We start from the raw sequence: 19,822 nt of genomic DNA, 5'->3' as shown, positions 1-19,822 counted from the left end.
TGTGAGATAATCTGAGGGACAATAAAAGAGATATTGTGCTTCATCCGAAAATTCAAGTTTTAAGTCTTTTTCTTTGGAAACATGTGCTTCATTTACGTACTTAGATGACTCATACTTGCAAATAGTCTTTCAAATGCATTTACTGAGACTTGTGAAAAGCCGTTCTCCTAGTAATAACAAACATTGCAGAATTTATTTACGCTGACTAAGCGTCACATGTGAAACTATTGCATTGTGGGAGGCTGTGGGAGTGGTTGCACCTAAATCCTAAAAAAGGGCTTGAGCTGAAAAAAACGAACTATTAACATCGGTACCTTTTCAGAAGCTACACCTTTGTATCCTTTTAAAGGCTGCCTTTTTGTACCTTAAAGGTACATTTTTGTGCCTACAGTGTACACATTACTACCTAAAACATACATATTAGTATTTTGCAAGGGTTCCGCCCCATTGACATCTTTTGTACCTTTTTTTCTGACAGTGTATAGAGGCAATACTCAAAACATATCCAGCTCTGGGTAGTTGACAAATAATATGGACGTGAACCCAGAAATGAAAATTCTGTCATTCATTACTCACCCCCATGTTGTTTCAAACCCTAAGGCCTTTGTTCATCTTTAGGAAACAAATTAAGATATTTTATTCAACAATTCTTCTCCTTCACGTCACCCTAACGCCATTTTGGAGAATATCATGACTAGGGCTGTCACTAACGATTATTTTAGCAATCATCTAGTCTGTCGATTTTTCTGACGATTAATCAAGTAATCGGATAATTATAATGTTTTTTTTTTTTTTGTAGTAATTAAAATAGACCTAAGTGAACAATAGCCTTTAAAATGACTTCAAATCAATGATCAACGATCTGAAACTGTTTTTACACTTTACTGCACTGCTTGTTTAATATTGACTCAACATTTAGTTCAAATGCCCCCTTAATCTGTAATATTTGGTCATTTCTTTATGATAGAAAAGCTACAGGCACTGTAATTTCTTCAATATGTGGGCATCAAAACGTGTAAACTCAGAGTGAGAGGTTTTTAAACTAGGTTGAACTAGGTTTATAAATGATTTACCTTACAAATTTGATGAAATAGCCTATGTTTCGTTCCCAGATGAACGTTATAATGAACCCAAATTCGCAACAACATGCAAAGTTGGAGTTTGAGACGCTCCACACATGTAAATGAGTTTATGTAGCAGCATTTACTGTGAACGGAGTCGCTGTGAGATGCACTCAGGTAACCTACATGCATGTAAATAATTAAAGCGCATACATTATACCTGCATCGCATATATTTATTTAACTGAATCGTAGCTTTTGTGAATTCTTAATATTGTTCTTTATTATGATTTTTAAATGGGTTTAACTTGTGGAATTCGCCACTTCCAGTATTTTGCTCCAGTATTGCTCCAGTATTTTGACTCGACACGGGCAAAATGCAATCAAGGATTTTTTTAAAAGCGATTTTTAATAACTAAACAAAAATAACATAGTAACATATCACTGCCTGGCATAATGTCAACTGCATCTCCACACATGCACATAATCCTGTAGCACTTGCTCATCTTTAGGCTTCTTGTTACATGTTTGTTCCTTGTTCAGTGAGATGAATTTATTTTGAAGTTTACTTGTTATTTTTTCTCACTGATGCATGATTCATGAGCAACACAAACCACTGGCCTCAGTGATGCTGTCAAGGCAGGTACAGACCTGCCTGTTCACGTACATGATCCACCATTAGCTCACCTCTGGAACTGGTGAGTGAGAAAACTCTGCACTTGAGTCTAAATGACCTATGTAACTCAAGACCTGAATCAGTTCCTTGAATCATAACTTTTAAGGGGTTACACTTTATTTCAAGGTGTTTTGTTACAGTGTAGTTATATATTTAAGTACAGAGTAAACTTAAGGGATAGTTAGCCCCAAAATGAAAATTCGGTCATTAATTACTTACCCACTTGCTTACTGTTCCAAACCTGTAAGACCTTAATTCATCTTCAGAACACAAATTAAGATATTTTTTATGAAATTCAAAAGCTTTCTGACCCTGCATAGACAGCAACATTACTACCACGTTTAAGCCCCAGAAAGACAGTAAGGACGTTGTTAAGATGTGACATCAGTGGTTCAGCCTTAATTTTATGAAGGTACAGGAATATTTTTTGTGTGCAAAGAGAACAAAAATAATGACTTTATTGAACAATATCTTCTTTTCTGTGTCAGTTTCCGCCGTGTTTTCATGAGAGTACACAGTGCATGCATGTGAACGTGCGGTGGAGACTAATCCAGAACAGAAGAATTTGTTAAAAAAAGTTATTTTTGTTTTGTCCTTACTGCTTTTCTAGGCCTTGAACGTGTCAGTTGTGTTGCTGTCCATGGAGGGTCAGAAAGCTCTCAGATTTCATCAAAAATATCTTAATTTGTGGGCCTACTTATAGGGTTAGGAATAGAGTATGGTTTAGGGTTAGTTGTATGTAATTATATAATAATTTACTGTTATTACTGTAGTATAATATAATTTTTTATAGTATTTTTTTTAATTTAAAACCAAAATTAAATTAATTCAAGCGTTCTTTTTTAATACATAAAAATTATTCATTATACAGACACATATAAAGGTTGTGTATGTTTTGTACCTTTGGTCAAATATCCGCATCAGGTGGACAACACGCAGGTATCACACATGTGATGCACCACATGCTGCTGTTACTTAATCAAGCTGCATGACCCTTGAGAATTGTAGTAATTGTAGTTAACCTTTCCTAATAGGCAGTGCCATCTGCCACATAACATATTCAGGGGAAAATCAGATTTTGGCCATAGATTATTTGTTAATCATGTTCAATATTAGTTTCAGATTCCTAGAGATGCACGTCATTGCACACCAACACAAGACCACATGGTCAAGATCATTTTAAACACTTAGATTTCCAATGGAGATATGCACAGTAATTTACCTATGTAACATAATGCATGCATGTTAGGCTTTAAAAGTGACACTATGTGTACATGCAGTACTTTCACCTGAGAATGTGTGTGTGTGTGAACCATGTCTATGTATGAGGGATTAGAGAGGTTTGGAACAGATTAGTTAATTATAGACACCTGTCTGCTAAGCATGGAGACTGGAGTCAGGTGGATGAGCTTGAAGAGTGTGTTGGACAGCATTCAGCGTGGTGCAGCACAGGTGGGGGGCAGACAGCAGATGTGAGACCATGTGCCTGTGCACACTCCTTGCATGTGGCCACAGTCCAGGCTCTCCACTTGCACAAAATGGGTGTTTCACACTCTAGTGGGACTTGCAGACTCACTACAAAGAGATTAAAGCAGCGTCAGTATTTTTAAAGGTCAAACTTTTTAACGTCTTATGTTTTTAGTTGTCATTTTGTCTGGTCCCACTTTAAATCAACTGCTATGTATTTACATCAGAAAATAAGTACAATGTACTTATTGTGTTTATATTATATTGCAAAACACTTTCGCTGCTTTTGAGGTGGGATATGGGTAAGGTTAGAGACAGGCTGGGTGGTATGGGTAAGTTTAAGGTTGGGTTAAAGTGTAAGGGATGGGTCACAGAAATTAATTGCAGATGTAATTACATGCAGGTATTTTTAAAAATACAATTACATAGTAAAAACATGTATGTATACATTAAGTGCATTGTATCAAATGATTAAATGTAAGTACCATAGTTAAGTTATCATAGTTAAGGCCACCTAATATAAAGTGAGACCTTTTGTCTTTTTTGATACACTGAAATGAAATCTGGTCTTTTCAGAGTAATATATTCTAGAATAATTCTGTAAATATAGAGAAAATGCAAACATTTTTGCAAAATATCCAAAATAACTGTAATATTATCAGTTTAAAACTTTAAAGAACAAACAAACAGTAATTAATTAATAAAACTGGTATTTGAATTAGCAAGGCCATGCTGCTGCTCAGAAATTGCTAGTAAATATCACAATTAATTGCAAAGAAATGACAAATAATATACTGAATTAAATGTGAAATTTTAAAGTAGAAAGACTGAGATATTTTCTTGTAAAACATGCTTCAATAATCTTTGTTTTAATTACAACTTTGAAAAAATCCTCATTACAATGTACTACAAGTTGTAAATAGAAAGCTGCATGATAAATTTGAGTAGCTTTTCCACAAGCTGAGGTAAATATTAATATATAATAGAAATTAGTTTGTAACATAAACCCCCAATATACATAAATGATAACAAAGACTATTAAGAAACACAGCTGAAAGATGCCATCAAGTGTCACACAGGGAATTCTGGGAATGCCATTCTTGTTCATTTTTACTTCCTTAAATAATATACTGTAAAATTACATAATGTGTAAGGTTAGATCTATTACAGTTTAGCATAAGAACTTAGCATTGACAGTTTTTTACTATAGCATTTTTAGTCTTTTATATAAAATTACAATCAGTTTTTACAATGTACACTCTTGAGAAGTCAAGCCAGTTTTTGAATATTTATAAGCGTTTGGGGCTTTCAGAGCTTACAGTTCTCATTCACTACTAATTGTTTGATCTGATAGCGTCTGTGCTTAAAGGTGATGAGAAGCCCCTGTCTATTCCTGTCATGTTAGGCCCGAGTCTGCATGCAACTTAAAGGTCAGCGGAGGTCAAGATTACGTTTTTCTTTAAAGGAGAAGCTCACTTCTAAACCAAAGATTCACATATAATGTACTCACCCCTTTGTCATCCAAGATGTTCATGTCTTTCTTTCTTTAGTCGTAAAGAAATTATGTTTTTTGAGGAAAACATTTCTGCATAATGGACTGATATGGTGCCCTGATTTTAAACTTCCAAAATGCAGTTTAAATGTGGCTTCAAACGATCCCAAATGCGGTTGCAAACGATCCCAGCCAAGGAAGAAGGGTCTTATCTAGCAAAATGAGCATTTATTTTCATTTAAAAGTACAATTTAAATACTTTTTAATCTCAAACGCCTGCTTGCCTTTCTCTCCATGAACTCTGTGTATTCTGACTCAAGACAGTTAGGGTATGTCAAAAAACTCCAATCGTATTTTCTCCCTCAATTTCAAACATCATTTCATAATCATCCTACAGCGCTGCAGAAATACCGACCCAGTCTCTGCAAAGTGAACATGCAAAGAAGATCAAACACCCTTAACATAAAACGTAAAACAGTGATATAGGGCAATTTTGAAGTTGAGAGAGAACATGAGATGGGAGTTTTTCTCACACCCTAACTGGAACAAAAACAGTCCAGGTAGAGTAAGACAAGACAAGCGTTTGGCATTAAAAAGTATATCACTTGTATTATTTTTATTAAAATAACCGATCATTACGCTAGATGAGATTCTTCTTTCTCGGCTGTGATCGTTTACAACAACTTTTGGGATGGTTTGAAGCCGCATTTAAACTGCATTCTGGAAGTTCAAAATTAGGGCATAGGGCATATCAGTCCATTATATAGAGAAAAATGTTTTCCTCAAAAAACGTAATTTCTTTACGACTAAAGAAAGAAAGACATGAACATCTCGGATGATAAGTACATTATATGTGAATCTTTGTTTTGGAAGTGGACTTAATAATGCAAAGTATAGGCCATGATGTCTCCATGGAAAGCACCTAATTGTCCATATAAATTTATACTTCATTTTTGCCCTGGTAATTTATGCAGATCACACATACTGCACAACTAATTATCTTGATTTTGAATCCGTTTTGCATGAAAGCTATAGCTAGACAGCTCTTCTGAATCTGTATTTCTGCCATGTATCACTCTTTGATTCCATTCATTCATTTCAGAGCTCATTAGAGAAGATCAGACCTGGGGAGTGAGATGGAGGAGGTGAAACAAGGAGGTGAGAGAGAGAGGTCGAGGAGTCTCAAGCATATTAGCTGCTACTTACACATAATCTGGGTGCTAGACTCCTCCTCTGTGTTGTCCCACGGAGCCCTGAGCAGCACCTCTTCGCCCATTTCTCTAGTACCAATGGTGGGATAAGATCAATTCAAAGATAGAGGATTGTGCATGGAATCTCCTATCCGGCATTTTCATTGATCTTACAAGGAAGTGTTGCTGATTGCATCAGAGCAATCACTTAGTATATTGCTGTTCACCTGGTGCTTGGAGTTTTGACTGACATTTCTAATGACCTGGACCGGATTTCCTGATGGATAAATTGTAGTCTGACAGCATTTCATTCAAAACCATTTCTATAGCCCATGGCTGTCTAGCAAACTACTGTGAAACTCTTCCTTTTCAGTAACTGCACTACAACAGGTAAGGTTATAAATAGCCCCTTTCGGGATTTTCTTGCATATCCGTATTTTCAGTTAGCAACTTTTGAATAGCTTTAACCTGATGAATATTTGAATATGAGATTTATCATTACATCTAGTCTGCAAAAAAAGCATTTGATTTAATCTTTAGAGGACTCTGCAGCAAATCAAAATGTGTCTGTAGGAAATGCCTGTACAATATATGCCTTTAATAATGTTGCCTATTGTTCACCTAATTAATTGCCTTAAATGAACTGATTTCTAAAAAGATCCAAAGGACAAGCACTTAATCTGTAAATAACCCCCAGACGAACTCTTGTCACTTCATGTCAGTGAGATGGAGCTAATGTAGTCACTAATGAAATTGGATTCAACTGTTTTTACATGAAAGGACAATCTAGGCAATAAGTGTATTTGCCGAGATCAGAATGAATATTACATATCAAATATCTGGGCTTGTTTTGAATCATTTAAATCAGTCAAATGCTATTGTTTACCATTTGAAACCAAAACACTCATTCGCACCTTGACTTTTCCTACATGCTCTCAACTGTTGTGCAACACAATTACTGCTGTGCTCAATGGCTAAAATTAACCAGTTACCAGGCTTTTATCTCATTAGGATTGGAGCTTTGTGTATCAGACTGTCTCTGATTTCCTTGGCATCATTCAACTTTTTAATCTTATTCAGATGAGCCTGAGTCCAGCTACTCTGAGACGTTCACAATGTACACAAACACTAAAGGATCTATTATCTGTTGTGTTGATTTTCTTTTGTTGCTTGAGCTGTAATAGTTTTTCTTTGTATTTCCTTTCATTTTTCCATGCAGGTAATGTTTAATGAATGGTGCCGGACCCCCCCCCCCACCCCAACACACACACACACACACACACACACACACAAAAATGCCTGCAAGATACATCAACTGCAAGATACATCAATATCAATTGTAATCACGTTGCACTACTGCAAGAAAGAAATACAACTTAATTGAAACTTATCTGCTGTACTGTTGCATGCATGTGCCTAATTACTGCAAGACTACAGGTTATGTAACCAAATGGGTGTGTGTGGGGGGGGGGTGACTTTCAAGAACCTTTTAATCTAGACCACAGTAAAGCGAAACAACTCTCATGTCATGTGACACCACGTGACCGCCTGTAGTAGTTGATATACAGCTGATACAGTTGATATACAACCACAGGCACAGTTTTAGCAGTATTATTTCTGATCTTCTCTAGACTTCGATAAGATCAGCAAAAAGGCCATTACAGTGAAACTAGTTTGATATTATAGTGCAGTACATAAAAAAAACTCATAAAAGTTGTACAAAACGTGGTAACTGTTTTATATCAAATATGCCTTTTTGCAAAAAAATAAAAATTTTGTTTTGTTTTTTTGGAACTGTGCATTTACATTCCACTCTGTGGTTCACTGACTTTGATTGCATCTGTACAAAAGTTGTAGAAAAAAACGTTAGATTTAAACAAGTACAAGATGGCAAAAGTACACACATCATTTACACCTCAAGTAGAAGTAGAATACTGATGTTTAAAAATACCTCACATCATATTGACACATTAATACAAAATAATTTACATTTAAAATTTGTTAGCTAATGAATGTATCAAGGCTAAACAACCACCATATAGTAATTTGTACTTTGTTACTTATCTCTGGATGTAAACGCAAGAATTGCACAGCATTGTCATTGGTGTCACTGTTTTTGCAGGATGTCATTCTGTACCCAAACATATCTTGGTCACAAATCTTGACACTCACAGCAGTTTGTATTTATGGCATGAATTAATGAATTTTGCATAAAGTGGTAATTTTAGAAGGCCTGAAATGACAAGCATAGCTAGTACTGCTAGTGTTCGTTGATTAGATAATTTATGTTGACATACTTTACTCTATGCTCCACTTCTTCTGCCCACCAGTGCCAACAAAATGCAGAAGCAAGTTGAGATCAGAATGCACGAGAGTCATCTGGACCCTCCTCCACCACCTGAAGAATCCATGTGTGGAGGCTGCTGTGACAAACTCATGAAGAATCTGTTACTTACGCTCACAGTTCTTGGCAAGTTCCTTTAGCATTTTTGTTTGTTCGTGTTGTGCTTTAGTTTGTATTATAGGTGAATGTAGCTCCCAGGTGTCAGTTTGCTAATAAAAGAACACTTGTTACTGTTGCAGTAAAATATTAATGTATAATTATAATTACCTGAAAGCTTTTACATGGAATATGGAAATGCAACAATAAGCCATCAATTAACAGCAATTTCATTAAAGCACTAAGTATGTTAAAAAAAAATAAATGTATATATTGGTTTGCTAATAGTTTTTGCATTGCATGATACTCAGCGATACTCATCAGAATATACAGCTGAAGTCAAAGAAGGTTAAGATAGGTCAAACGCTCGATGCTTCAGAAGGAAACACGATACATGGGGGGTGAAAACTTTTTGAATTTGAAAATAAGGGTAAATTTAACTTATTTTGTCCTCTGGAAAACATGTAAGTATCTTTTGTAGCTTCTGAAGGGCAGTACTAAATGGAAAAAATATGATATTTAGGTAAAAATGTACACATCCTCATTCTGTTCAAAAGTTTACACCCCTGGCTCTTAATGCATTGTGTTTCCTTCTGAAGCATCAGTGAACATTTAAACCTTCTGTAATAGTTGCATATCCCTCAGTTGTCTTCAGTGTGAAAAGATGGATCTCAAAATTATACAGTCATTGTTGGAAAGGGTTCAAATATACAAAAAAACGCTGAAAAACCAAAGCATTTGTGGGACCTGAAGGATTTTTCTGAAGAACAGAAGGCAGTTTAACTGTTCAGGACAAACAAGGGACTCATGAACAACTATCACTAAAAAAAAAAAAAAAAAAAAAAAAAAAGTCACACACACACACACAGCTGTGGATCATTTAGGTAAAAACACAGTATTAAGAATGGGCTATTTTTTTTATAAATTCAACTATTATTTTCTCTTGTGGGCTATATGTAAACATCTTTTATGTGAAATATCTTATTCAGGTCAGTACTAAATAAATTTTGTATGATCCTTCTTATTTTGGTAAAATAATTAATATTTTGCAGGTTGTGCAAGGAGTATGTAAACTTTTGACTTCAACTGTATGTATCAATGTTTCGATATATAGCCACTATAACAATAACAAGAAGAATGACAATGTGTAAAACTGTTTGCACTACAAACCAGTGTGTTCATAATTAGGATAGTACATTAAAATAATATGGTAAAAAAAATACTAGTTTGCAATCACACAGCGAAACGAGCTGTTTTGTACAGCTAAAAATAGCTGGAGGCGTATTGGACCAGAAGCCAAACCCATAAAATGTACAAATGGCCGCACCCGATCTTACAGGAAAAATGAGGTGAATATCATGCTTATTAAGTACCATTTTGTGACTGTTCCTGATTACAGTGGTTAATATATGTCTATAAAGGAGAAAATTAATTGTGTTTAGTCCTGTGCCTCAACCTATGAGGTCTGTATTTAAAATATATTAAAAAATCTATGTTCTAAGCTATTACAATTATACCAGTTTTACATGCATGTATCAGAGTGCACTTACACGAAAAGGTCCAGTATTATTTCTCTGTGAAAGGTCCCATTTCTGTACCTTGACATTCACTGTGATTCTCTGTCTCTATTTTAGGTGTGATCACTGGTTCAGTAGCTGGTATTCTACTGCGGTACGCATCACCGCTCCCCGCCGATGTCATTATGGTCATTGCCTTCCCGGGTGACATTCTCATGAGGATGTTAAAAATGGTGATTTTGCCTCTGATCATCTCAAGTTTGATCACAGGTACTGGTATACGCTTTGCTGAACACCTCCAACAATGTTATCAACACAGAACAATAATACCCCCTTTGTTTTTGTTCCTATGTGCATGCTGGCAAACCAGCATAAATATATCTGCATCAGCAATACAAGAAAAAAAATCTGCTGCAAAAGTACTGCCTGAAACGACCTCATAGTCAAAAACAGTGTTATAGCTTTTATTTTTTAAACATGGACTAACCATAGTAATTTTGTAATGATTAAGGCATTGTTTGTCCTTTTGACTTTTTCTTTGTAATCCAGAATAAGATTAAAAGCATACCTTTCAAATGTAGGGTGGATCACTTTCAGTAGCTCATAAGCAGAACATGTCTAAACATGTTACCAAAAAAGAAACGCAATTATAAATTCAAAACGTTCCAAATTCATTACTCATTCAGTAATCGCAGCAATGATTATGGTACTTAACCCTGAGGAATACCCTTTGTGTGTAACTTTTAGTATTATAGTAGCTTGAAAAAGAAAGAGTAATGCTAATGCAGTGATGTAGTTTAAATGCCATACTGTTCTGTATTGTTTAGGATTAGCAGGGTTGGATGCCAAGTCCAGTGGTCGTCTGGGCACAAGGGCTATGGTGTATTACATGTCTACCACCATTATCGCAGCTGTGTTGGGGGTGATCTTGGTGCTCCTCATCCACCCTGGTAACCCCAAACTGAAGGCCAACCTGGGCGAGGGCAAAAAAAATGATGAAGTGTCCAGTTTAGACGCCTTCTTTGATCTCATCAGAAATCTCTTTCCAGAAAATCTCGTTCAGGCTTGTTTTCAGCAGGTGTGTACATCCAATGTGCTTTGATTTCAGATAATTGCATCCATTTAATCTCAACCATAACTAAATTTCTGATCTTTCATCCACTAATTTTGATTAGTCTTTCATTAATAGTTCATTAACAGTTCGTCTGTCTCCTCATGTAGATCCAGACGGTTACTAGCAAGGTTGAAGTAGCTCCTCCTCCACCTCCGACTCGCTTTGGACGAAATGCTACCAAGGGCGCAGCGAAATATGTGATCAAGAAGTCTCTTCAATTCAAGAGCGGCATGAATGTTTTAGGTAACAAATGGCTTTGATCACATAGTATATGCATGAAATTGTCATTTACGTACTTCAATTAACATGGTGGCAATGTGTGTCTCTGTAGGTCTCATTGGGTTCTTTGTGGCTTTCGGGATATGCATGGGAAAGATGGGAGAAAGGGCCAAGCTGATGCTTGAGTTCTTCAACGTTCTCAACGAGATCGTTATGAGGCTTGTCGGCATGATCATGTGGTCAGCTTTTATGATTGTTAATGACTAGAGTAAAGTTTACATGAATTCCATTTTCACCGTTATAATATATGTAAAGTATGTACATTACCATTCAAAGGTTTGGGGTCAGTAAGAAAATATTTTTCAAAAAAAGTCTCTTATCGCATTTATTTGATCAAAAATATACAAAATGTTATTATTTAATGTAGAAATCATTCTTTGCTAATTTGGTGCTCAAGAAAAATGTCTTATTTTTTTTTAAGTTGGAAAAAAAATTGTTTGGTAACTGCGATACATTTTTTAGATTAGAAACATAGTTTTCTAACATTATAAATATCTCTACTGTCATTTTTGTTTAGTTGTGCTGTTCAGTTTAATGCTTTAATGCTTGCTTAACTAAACTCTTACTGAACCCAAACATCTGAACCATAGTGTAATGATGCTAACTTTAACAGTTTAACTGCCTTTAACTGTATTGAAATATCTGATTAACCTGTTAGTTGACTTTGCCGCACGTCTCTTTCCTGTAACAGGTATTCCCCCCGTTGGTATTGCATGTCTGATCTGTGGGAAAATCATTTCAATTAATGATTTGGAAGTGGTGGCCAAGCAGCTGGGAATGTACATGGTCACTGTCATCATTGGACTTATTATTCACGGAGCCATGTTCCTTCCCTTAATATATTTTATTATTGTTCGGAAAAACCCATTCAAATTCTTCATGGGAGTTTTCCAGGCATGGGTCACTGCTTTAGGAACAGCTTCGAGGTAAATAGCAACAGTAACTGTACCTTGTTTTTATAAACCTTTGAGAGTTAAGACACATATTGAGCCAATATTGGGATGTTTGGAAGTTGAGTTATGATTAATGAAAAGAAGGGATTTTGAAATCTATGTGTCTTTTGTAGTGCTGGGACCTTACCTGTTACTTTTCGCTGTTTGGAGGAAAATCTGGGCATCGACAAGAGAGTGACTAGATTTGTATTACCTGTTGGAGCAACGATCAACATGGATGGTACAGCGCTTTATGAGGCCGTAGCGGCCATCTTTATTGCCCAGATGAATGGAATAGAACTTGATCCTGGTCAGATTGTGACAGTCAGGTAAGACCAAAAGTCTGGACACAGAAATGGTATATACTTTATACTTTACAAAAATCTTATTCTGATGGCATGTACCTGCTGAAGGAATAGTTTCCCCAAAAATGAAAATTCAGTAATTATTTACTCGTCCAACCTTGTTCAGTGTTATTTTTTCTGTTGAACAAAAACAGAATAATCTTTGCACAGTTTTCCATACACTTCATAGTGATCATGTCTTCAAACTATTATGATGATATCAAAAAAAAAAAAAAGCAACAGACAAGCAGTCCATATGAATTGCGCTCAGTATTCCGGGTACATCCGGATCATTAAGTCAGAAAAGAACAGTACAATCTGATTTGTGAATTCAATTAACTGGTTCATTGAAAAGTGGTTTCTTTTATGAACTGGACTGATCTGGCGCTCAAGTTCAGCTCTTTGACTCGGTCGATTAGGCAGCAGCAGGTATCAGCTGATTAAATTTCAGTGTGTTTGCCTTATAAAACTATCATATTGTTTCAGAAGACTTGAAAATATAGTATTATTTCTGGCTTGATAGATATGGTAAATATCAACAACTGCTGCTCAGAGATTCTTTGGGATCGGGAAGGGTCTGCGAGCCGGGACGCCATGTCGTTCGTGTCGACGCGCTGCCCACAAGGCTATCGAAGCCACGCTCCAGTTTTTGAAGTTAACCGTTCACAACAATAAAATAAAAGTCTATCTATCCGCATCTTCTCCATTTTTTTCTTCTTGTTCTTCTTGTTATGGAAACATCAGTTCTAGCTACTTGCTTGTCGTTGGTCAGCTGTCAAAAAGGCGCTTGACATAGGGTGTTTCTTTCAGAAAAGTTTAACTTTTTTCAACTTGAAAAGACGCTCTGAGTGGCAGAAAAAGACGCCGGCGGTGGTGTTTAAAAAAGCGCTCAGGACTTTTTTGAAAACACAGTTTATTACTCCATAGGATTATAATGTAAAACAAATGCTGGCAGTTTCAAAAAAGAAACTGCCAGCAAAAAAGTGTGAACATAGCCTTACACAGTAAATCATTATTATTATTATTATTTTAATAACTGTTCACTGAAAGGTTCTTTGGGGAGCCAAAAATGGTTCTTGGCATCACTGCAAAAACACCCTTTTGGAAGCTTTATTTTTAAAGTAGAAGTTCACTTCCAGAACAAAAATGTACAAAAGACTTGTTATAGAAGACTTGAAAATGTAGCATTATTTCTAGCTTGATATAGATATGGCAACTGATAGTTGAGATTTCTTTTGGTTTTTCTCAGTTCTACAGAAAAACCAAATCACAGCGTACAGTTTTGGACCGACATTGGGGTAAATAAATAATGGCAAATTAGAAATTTTCAGTAAAATTATTCATTTCATCATCAGAACTATCTATTTGAAACAAAATATTGATAAAATCACATTTTCACACCATTTTCAAAGTACGAATGAGAGAAGAATGTGATGTATTATTCTTAAATGTTGTACCTAACCTCATATCATATCTAATATTTACATTTTGTTTGTAGCCTTACAGCAACTCTGGCTAGCGTGGGAGCTGCCAGTATTCCCAGTGCTGGTCTTGTGACAATGCTTCTGATCTTGACAGCTGTGGGGCTACCGACTCAAGACATCAGTTTACTGGTAGCAGTCGACTGGCTACTGTAAGTTAATCTCTCTTTGCTCTTTTAGCGATACAAAAAATTGATCTCAAGAAATAGTCATCAGTCAAGGATTCAGTCATAATGCCTATGATCTCCAGTTTATGATTTGTCGTTAAAGCTAATTTCTCGGCATGTTTAGCCATTCGTTTTGCATGTTAGAACAGGCACTAATGGCATTTGGAGTCATTTAGCCTTGAGAGATGTGGCACCTTTCTTTGTATCCTTCTGCTTTATCAAACAGGGACCGCTTTCGAACATCAGTCAATGTTGTTGGTGATTCGTACGGGGCGGGAATCGTGTACCACCTCTCCAAAGATGAGCTTGACATGTTCGATGCGCAGCAGATGAGGCCAGATGACTTTGAGATGGCCAAGACACAATCCTTTTTTGAGAATAACACTAACCACGGTGTATATGCATCTCACAACTCCTGTCAGCCGGTCCAAATAGATGACTGCAAGGTACATTTCACTCTCACAGACATAGAAACCTGTATGTAGATGCTTTCATTTCTTTCCCCAACACTGTATGTACCATTGTGATTTTTTTTTTACACTTTTGTATTTTTTGGTCATTCCTGATGTGAATGCATAAGACATTTAACAGAATGAAGGAATAAATAAATAAATATGGTTTATTTATTTGTTCTGGTACATGGTGAAATAGCAGTTTTTGATCCATATTAGTATCATCAATTTGGCAAATTTCTTTATTGGCATCGATGGTTCCTTGCAAATACAGAAATGGTTCTTTAGAGTCGAAAAAGGTTCTTTAGATTTTAAAATGTTCTTTAAAATGGTTCTTTTAAGAACCGTTTACTGAAAGGTTCTCTGGGGAACCAAAAATGGTTCTACTATGACACCACTGCAAAAACACCCTTTTGGAACCTTTATTTTTAAAGGAGAAGTTCACATCCAGAACAAAAATTTACAGATAATGTACTCACCCCTTTGATATCCAAGATGTTCATGTGTTTCTTTCTTCAGTCGTAAAGAAATTATGTTTCTTGAGGAAAACATTTCAGTAATTATCTCCATATAGTGTACTTCTATGGTGCCTGCGAGTTTGAACTTCCAAAATGCAGTTTAAATGCAGCTTCAAAGGGTTCTAAACAATCCCAGTCAAGGAAGAAGGGTCTTATACAGTGAACCGATCGTTTATTTATTTATTTTTTTAAATTACCGTTTATATACTTTTTAACCTCAAATGCTCATCTTGTCTAGCTCTGCGTGAAAAACTCCCATCTCATTTTCTTCTCCAACTTCAAAATCGTCCTACATCACTGCAGAAGTGTTTACAAAGAAACCAGTGTTTACAAAGTGAACGTGGAAAGAAGATCAAACGGCCTTTACGAAAAAAGGTAAAACAACAATGTAGGACGATGTTGAAGTTGGAGAAGAAAATGAGATGTGAGTTTTTCGATTTACCCTAACTGTCATGAACCGGAATACACAGAGTTGATGCAGAGCTAGACAAGATTTGAGGTTAAAAAATATATAAATGGTCAGTTTTTTTCAGAAAATAACCAATTGTTTCGCTAGATAAGACCATTCTTCCTTAGCTGGGATGTTTAGAGCCCTTTGAACCTGCATTTAAACTGCATTTTGGAAGTTCAAGCTCAGGGGCACCATAGAAGTCCACTATATGGAGAGAAATCCTGAAATGTTTTCCTCATAATTTCTTAACGACTGAAGAAAGAAAAACATCAACATCTTGGATGACAAGGGGCTGAGTACATTATCTGTAAAAGTTTGTTTTGGAAGTGAACTACTCCTTTAAGAGTGTACTAATGCCAAGATGTTCTTGGCAAAAAACGAAAGTGGTGAAACAAAGCAGTGCACACCTCATTTGTACCAAAAGCTGTTATTTCATTTTTTCAAGCTCGATGTTAAGCTTGATTTCTATCAGTAAGAAAACTGCAGTTGTTTTCTTTCTTTTTTGTGAATTTTATGCCTCTTTTTGACCCTGTGTTTCACAAATGCATAGGCCTGTGTGGTAGCACGCGTGACACGTTTTCAAAACCCCTTTATTAGGTTAGCTTTGGGCAGAGATTCACTGTAATTAGAACAAAAATACAGTTTATATTTACAAAATATTACAATTCAAATGACTCTTTCTATTTGTATTCAGTCTTTCAGCATTCTGTAAGGAATCCCGCTGCATGCAGCTATTTATTATCTGTCTTGTGGTGGGTACATTTCTGTGAATTTGGATATAAATTGTGCTGTTAAAATATCAAACTAACTGGATTCTCTGCTCCAAACCATAAACAGTTTAGTTAGCACCGGTTAATGCATTTTGACTGTGCCTTGGTCCAACAGTTAGTTGTCCCTGATAATTGCTTTCAGGTAACCTTGGCCTCAAATGGCTCCCCTGCGGACTTCTCACTTGTTGAGGAGGAACCATGGATACACGAGTAACACAGCACAAAGATCCAGCTCCGCCTTATTCTGAGTCCCGCAAGCTTATCCTTTCTGGTGAAAACCAAATGCTAATTTTGTACATATCAACAGTCAGAAGTTACCACAGAACATTTCATATGCACAAGCACTGACTTTTGTATGATATCTCAGTACATATGATACACAAAGGGAAGAGAGCGTACCTCGAAGTAGCAGGTGGTTCATTTGACATAGAGGACAGGCTGCATTTTGAACCATTGTTGTTCACGCTCAAGGATTACGATAGTTCGAATTCTAGGCCTTGGGTTTGAGCATCGGTCTGAAACCTGCTGCCTTAAGGCTAGCGCATAAAAGGATCGCAGTGGTTTGTCTAGCCCCAGATTGACCCTAGAGCACTACTAGTGGCAGGAGGAGAGAAGTGCAGCTTGTTTGCTGAAGATACCTTTGACTGGCTTGGCTTACGTGGATTAACCCTTGGTGGCGGCACTCCAGATCAGCCTCTTATAAGAGCTTACCGATGTACTTAGAGGTTCTGAAATAGTGGTTTGCCTCCAAATGCTGGCACTTATTTTAGACGCTGCCCGACGTAAATGCCACGTCAGCAATTACAGAGCGATCAGACATGAAGTATGACATTGAGTCGATTGACGTTATCTGCAAGGACTGTTGTGGACTGAATACTTTTCATTCAGACTTGAATAAGTCTCTATGCATGTTTATGTTTGAGGAAAGGGACTTGCATGTGTGTAGGTTTTGTATGTATCTGTGTGCTTTGTTAAAGGAGAAGTTCACTTCCAGAACAAAAAATTACAGATAATGTATTCACCCCGTTGTCATCCAAGATGTTCATGCCCTTCTTTCTTCAGTTGTAAAGAAATTATGTTTTTTAGAGGAAAACATTTCAGGATTTCTCTCCATAAAGTGGACTTCAGTGGTGCCCACGAGTTTGAACTTCCAAAATGCAGTTTAAATGCAGCTTCAAAGGGCATTTTCTAAAAAAAATAAAAATGTATATATCTAAATGCCTTTTACAAAAAAAGGTAAAACATAGCAATGTAGGACGATTCTGAAGTTGGAGGAGAAAATGAGATGGGAGTTTTTTGGACCCGGATGACGCAGACTACGCATGTGCATCACAGAGCTAGACAAGACAAGCATTTGAGGTTAAAAAGTATATACTTTTTTTTTTTTTTTAGAAAATAATCGTTTTGCTAGATAAGATCCTTATTCCTTGGCTGGGATCGTTTAGAGCCCTTCAAAGCTGCATTTAAACTGCATTTTGGACATTCAAACTTGTGGGCACCATTGAAGTCCACTATATGGAGATAATTCCTAAAACGTTTTCCTCAAAAAAAAAAAAAAAAAAGAAATTTCATTACGACTGAAGAAGGAAGGTCATGAACATCTTGGATGACAATGAGGTGAGTACATTATCTGTACATTTTTGTTCTGGAAGTGAACTACTCCTTTAAGTTGTCGATTTCTTTATGTATTTATTTGCTAAGTTACAATCTTGCCTTGAAGATATCAACTGCAAACTGCAGACGGAAAACTTTATGACATTAACATTAAACGCAATCCCGTTTTCTTGTATCTTAGATCGCTAATAGTGTTTGATTCTCTGAGGAGCATTCTTGAATACTCAGATATTAAGTCCAGTTGAATGGATTCGATATTCACGCTGGTGAGAGAGGCCCTCAAGTTATTTGGTGCTCAGGTTGGTAGCATGTAACAGAAAAGAGTTGACAGAATTGAGATCTACCAATACATCCGTACTATTTATTTAATAGTCCGTAATAGCAATATGACCAGCATTTCTCTTTTGCACCAGAATCTTAAAATGTTTTCATTAAAGTGCCTCCTTGCACTTTCTGTATATAAATAAATACACATGTATGCTGTTATATTTTAGATATATTTTTCATGCAAATGAAAGTGTAGAATTTCATTGCTTTTTGCCTACTGTTTTATAAAACAACGGCAATTCATGTATTCAATTCAGTATTTCAATAGATAGATTAGGTTGTCTTAAGTAGTTCTTGCTATAATACAGTACAAATCACAGGGAACAAGTGGCTGTGAAACTTTGATGAGTAAAAATGTATGTATATGAATGTAAGCATATTTTTCACTGTTACAATTCATGATGATATTGTGTCTCAAATATTGTGTGTTGTTAAACATTTTGGTAGGAATAATGACACTAGAGGGAAAAGTCAAATTACTAATCATTATAAACCAGGCTTGCTACAGATTTAACAACCTTATAGAGTGCAGAGATCTTGAGTATATCTTAAGTAAATTATACACAACCTGGATACAATATCGATAATGTAAAAGTGTGCACTGTTGGAATATCTGTTCAGGCAGGGCCTGACACATTTGTTTAGGTACAGTGATGTATATTAACAAGTATTGTATGATCATCCTGCTATTTTTATTTGTGCAGCCCTGTTTGGTTTCAAACACACTGTGTTACTTGTCTACCAAACTTGATTTTGCATCCACTTTTTAAATTTGTCTTTTTCCTCTATTTTTCTATGAAACACCTATAACAAATTGTAAATAAAGGCAATGCTTCTTGTCTCAGTGGTTTTTCTTTTTCTTTTTTTTTTTTTTTCTATTCAGTCATGCATTTTGTATCCAGCTATTTTAAGTTAACAAACTGATTACAGTTGAGGTCAAAAGTTTATATCCCCCTTTAAGAATTTGCTAAATGTTAATTATTTTATGAAAATAAGAGGGATCATACAAAATGCATGTTATTGTTTATTTAGTACTGACCTGAATAAGATATTTCACATAAAAAACATTTACATATAGTCCACAAAAGAAAATAATAGCTTAATTTATAAAAATTAACCCGATCAAAAGTTTAAAGATTCTTTTTTTTGTAATAGTTGTTCATGAATCCCCTGTACAGTTAAACTGCCTGCTGTTCTTTGGAAAAATCCTTCAGGTCCCACAAATTCTTTGGTTTTCCAGCATTTTTGTGTATTTGAACCCTTTCCAGCAATGACTGTATGATTTTGAGATCCATCTTTTTACACTGAGGACAACTGAGGGACTCATATGCAACTATTACAGAAGGTTCAAACACTCACTGATGCTCCAGAAGAAAACACGCTGCATTAAGAGCCGGGGGGTGAAAACTTTTGAACAGAATGGAGATGTGTACATTTTTCTTATTTTGCCTAAATATCATATTTTTCCATTTAGTACTGCCCTTCAGAAGCTACAGAAGATACTTACATGCTTCCCAGAAGACAAAATAAG

General features: G+C 35.9%; 1 protein-coding gene across 1 annotated transcript; it reads left to right on the top strand.

Moving 5' to 3' along the window:
• Window positions 1-8,219: 8,219 nt before the first annotated feature.
• slc1a2a (solute carrier family 1 member 2a) lies at window positions 8,220-17,367 on the top strand. The gene is made up of 10 exons (XM_051116194.1): window positions 8,220-8,355; window positions 9,960-10,112; window positions 10,670-10,920; window positions 11,064-11,199; window positions 11,288-11,416; window positions 11,930-12,161; window positions 12,302-12,496; window positions 14,010-14,144; window positions 14,386-14,605; window positions 16,493-17,367. Exons 1-10 carry the CDS (start codon window positions 8,226-8,228, stop codon window positions 16,562-16,564), a joined length of 1,653 nt encoding a protein of 550 aa, XP_050972151.1. The 5' UTR covers window positions 8,220-8,225; the 3' UTR covers window positions 16,565-17,367.
• The last annotated feature ends 2,455 nt before the right edge of the window (window positions 17,368-19,822 follow it).

The sequence above is a fragment of the Labeo rohita genome, chromosome 7 (assembly GCF_022985175.1).
Source record: "Labeo rohita strain BAU-BD-2019 chromosome 7, IGBB_LRoh.1.0, whole genome shotgun sequence".
In the NCBI taxonomy this organism is placed as follows: Eukaryota; Metazoa; Chordata; class Actinopteri; order Cypriniformes; family Cyprinidae; genus Labeo; species Labeo rohita.
The sequence above is the reverse complement of the archived record's forward strand: the minus strand, read 5'-3'. Positions and strand labels throughout refer to the sequence as shown.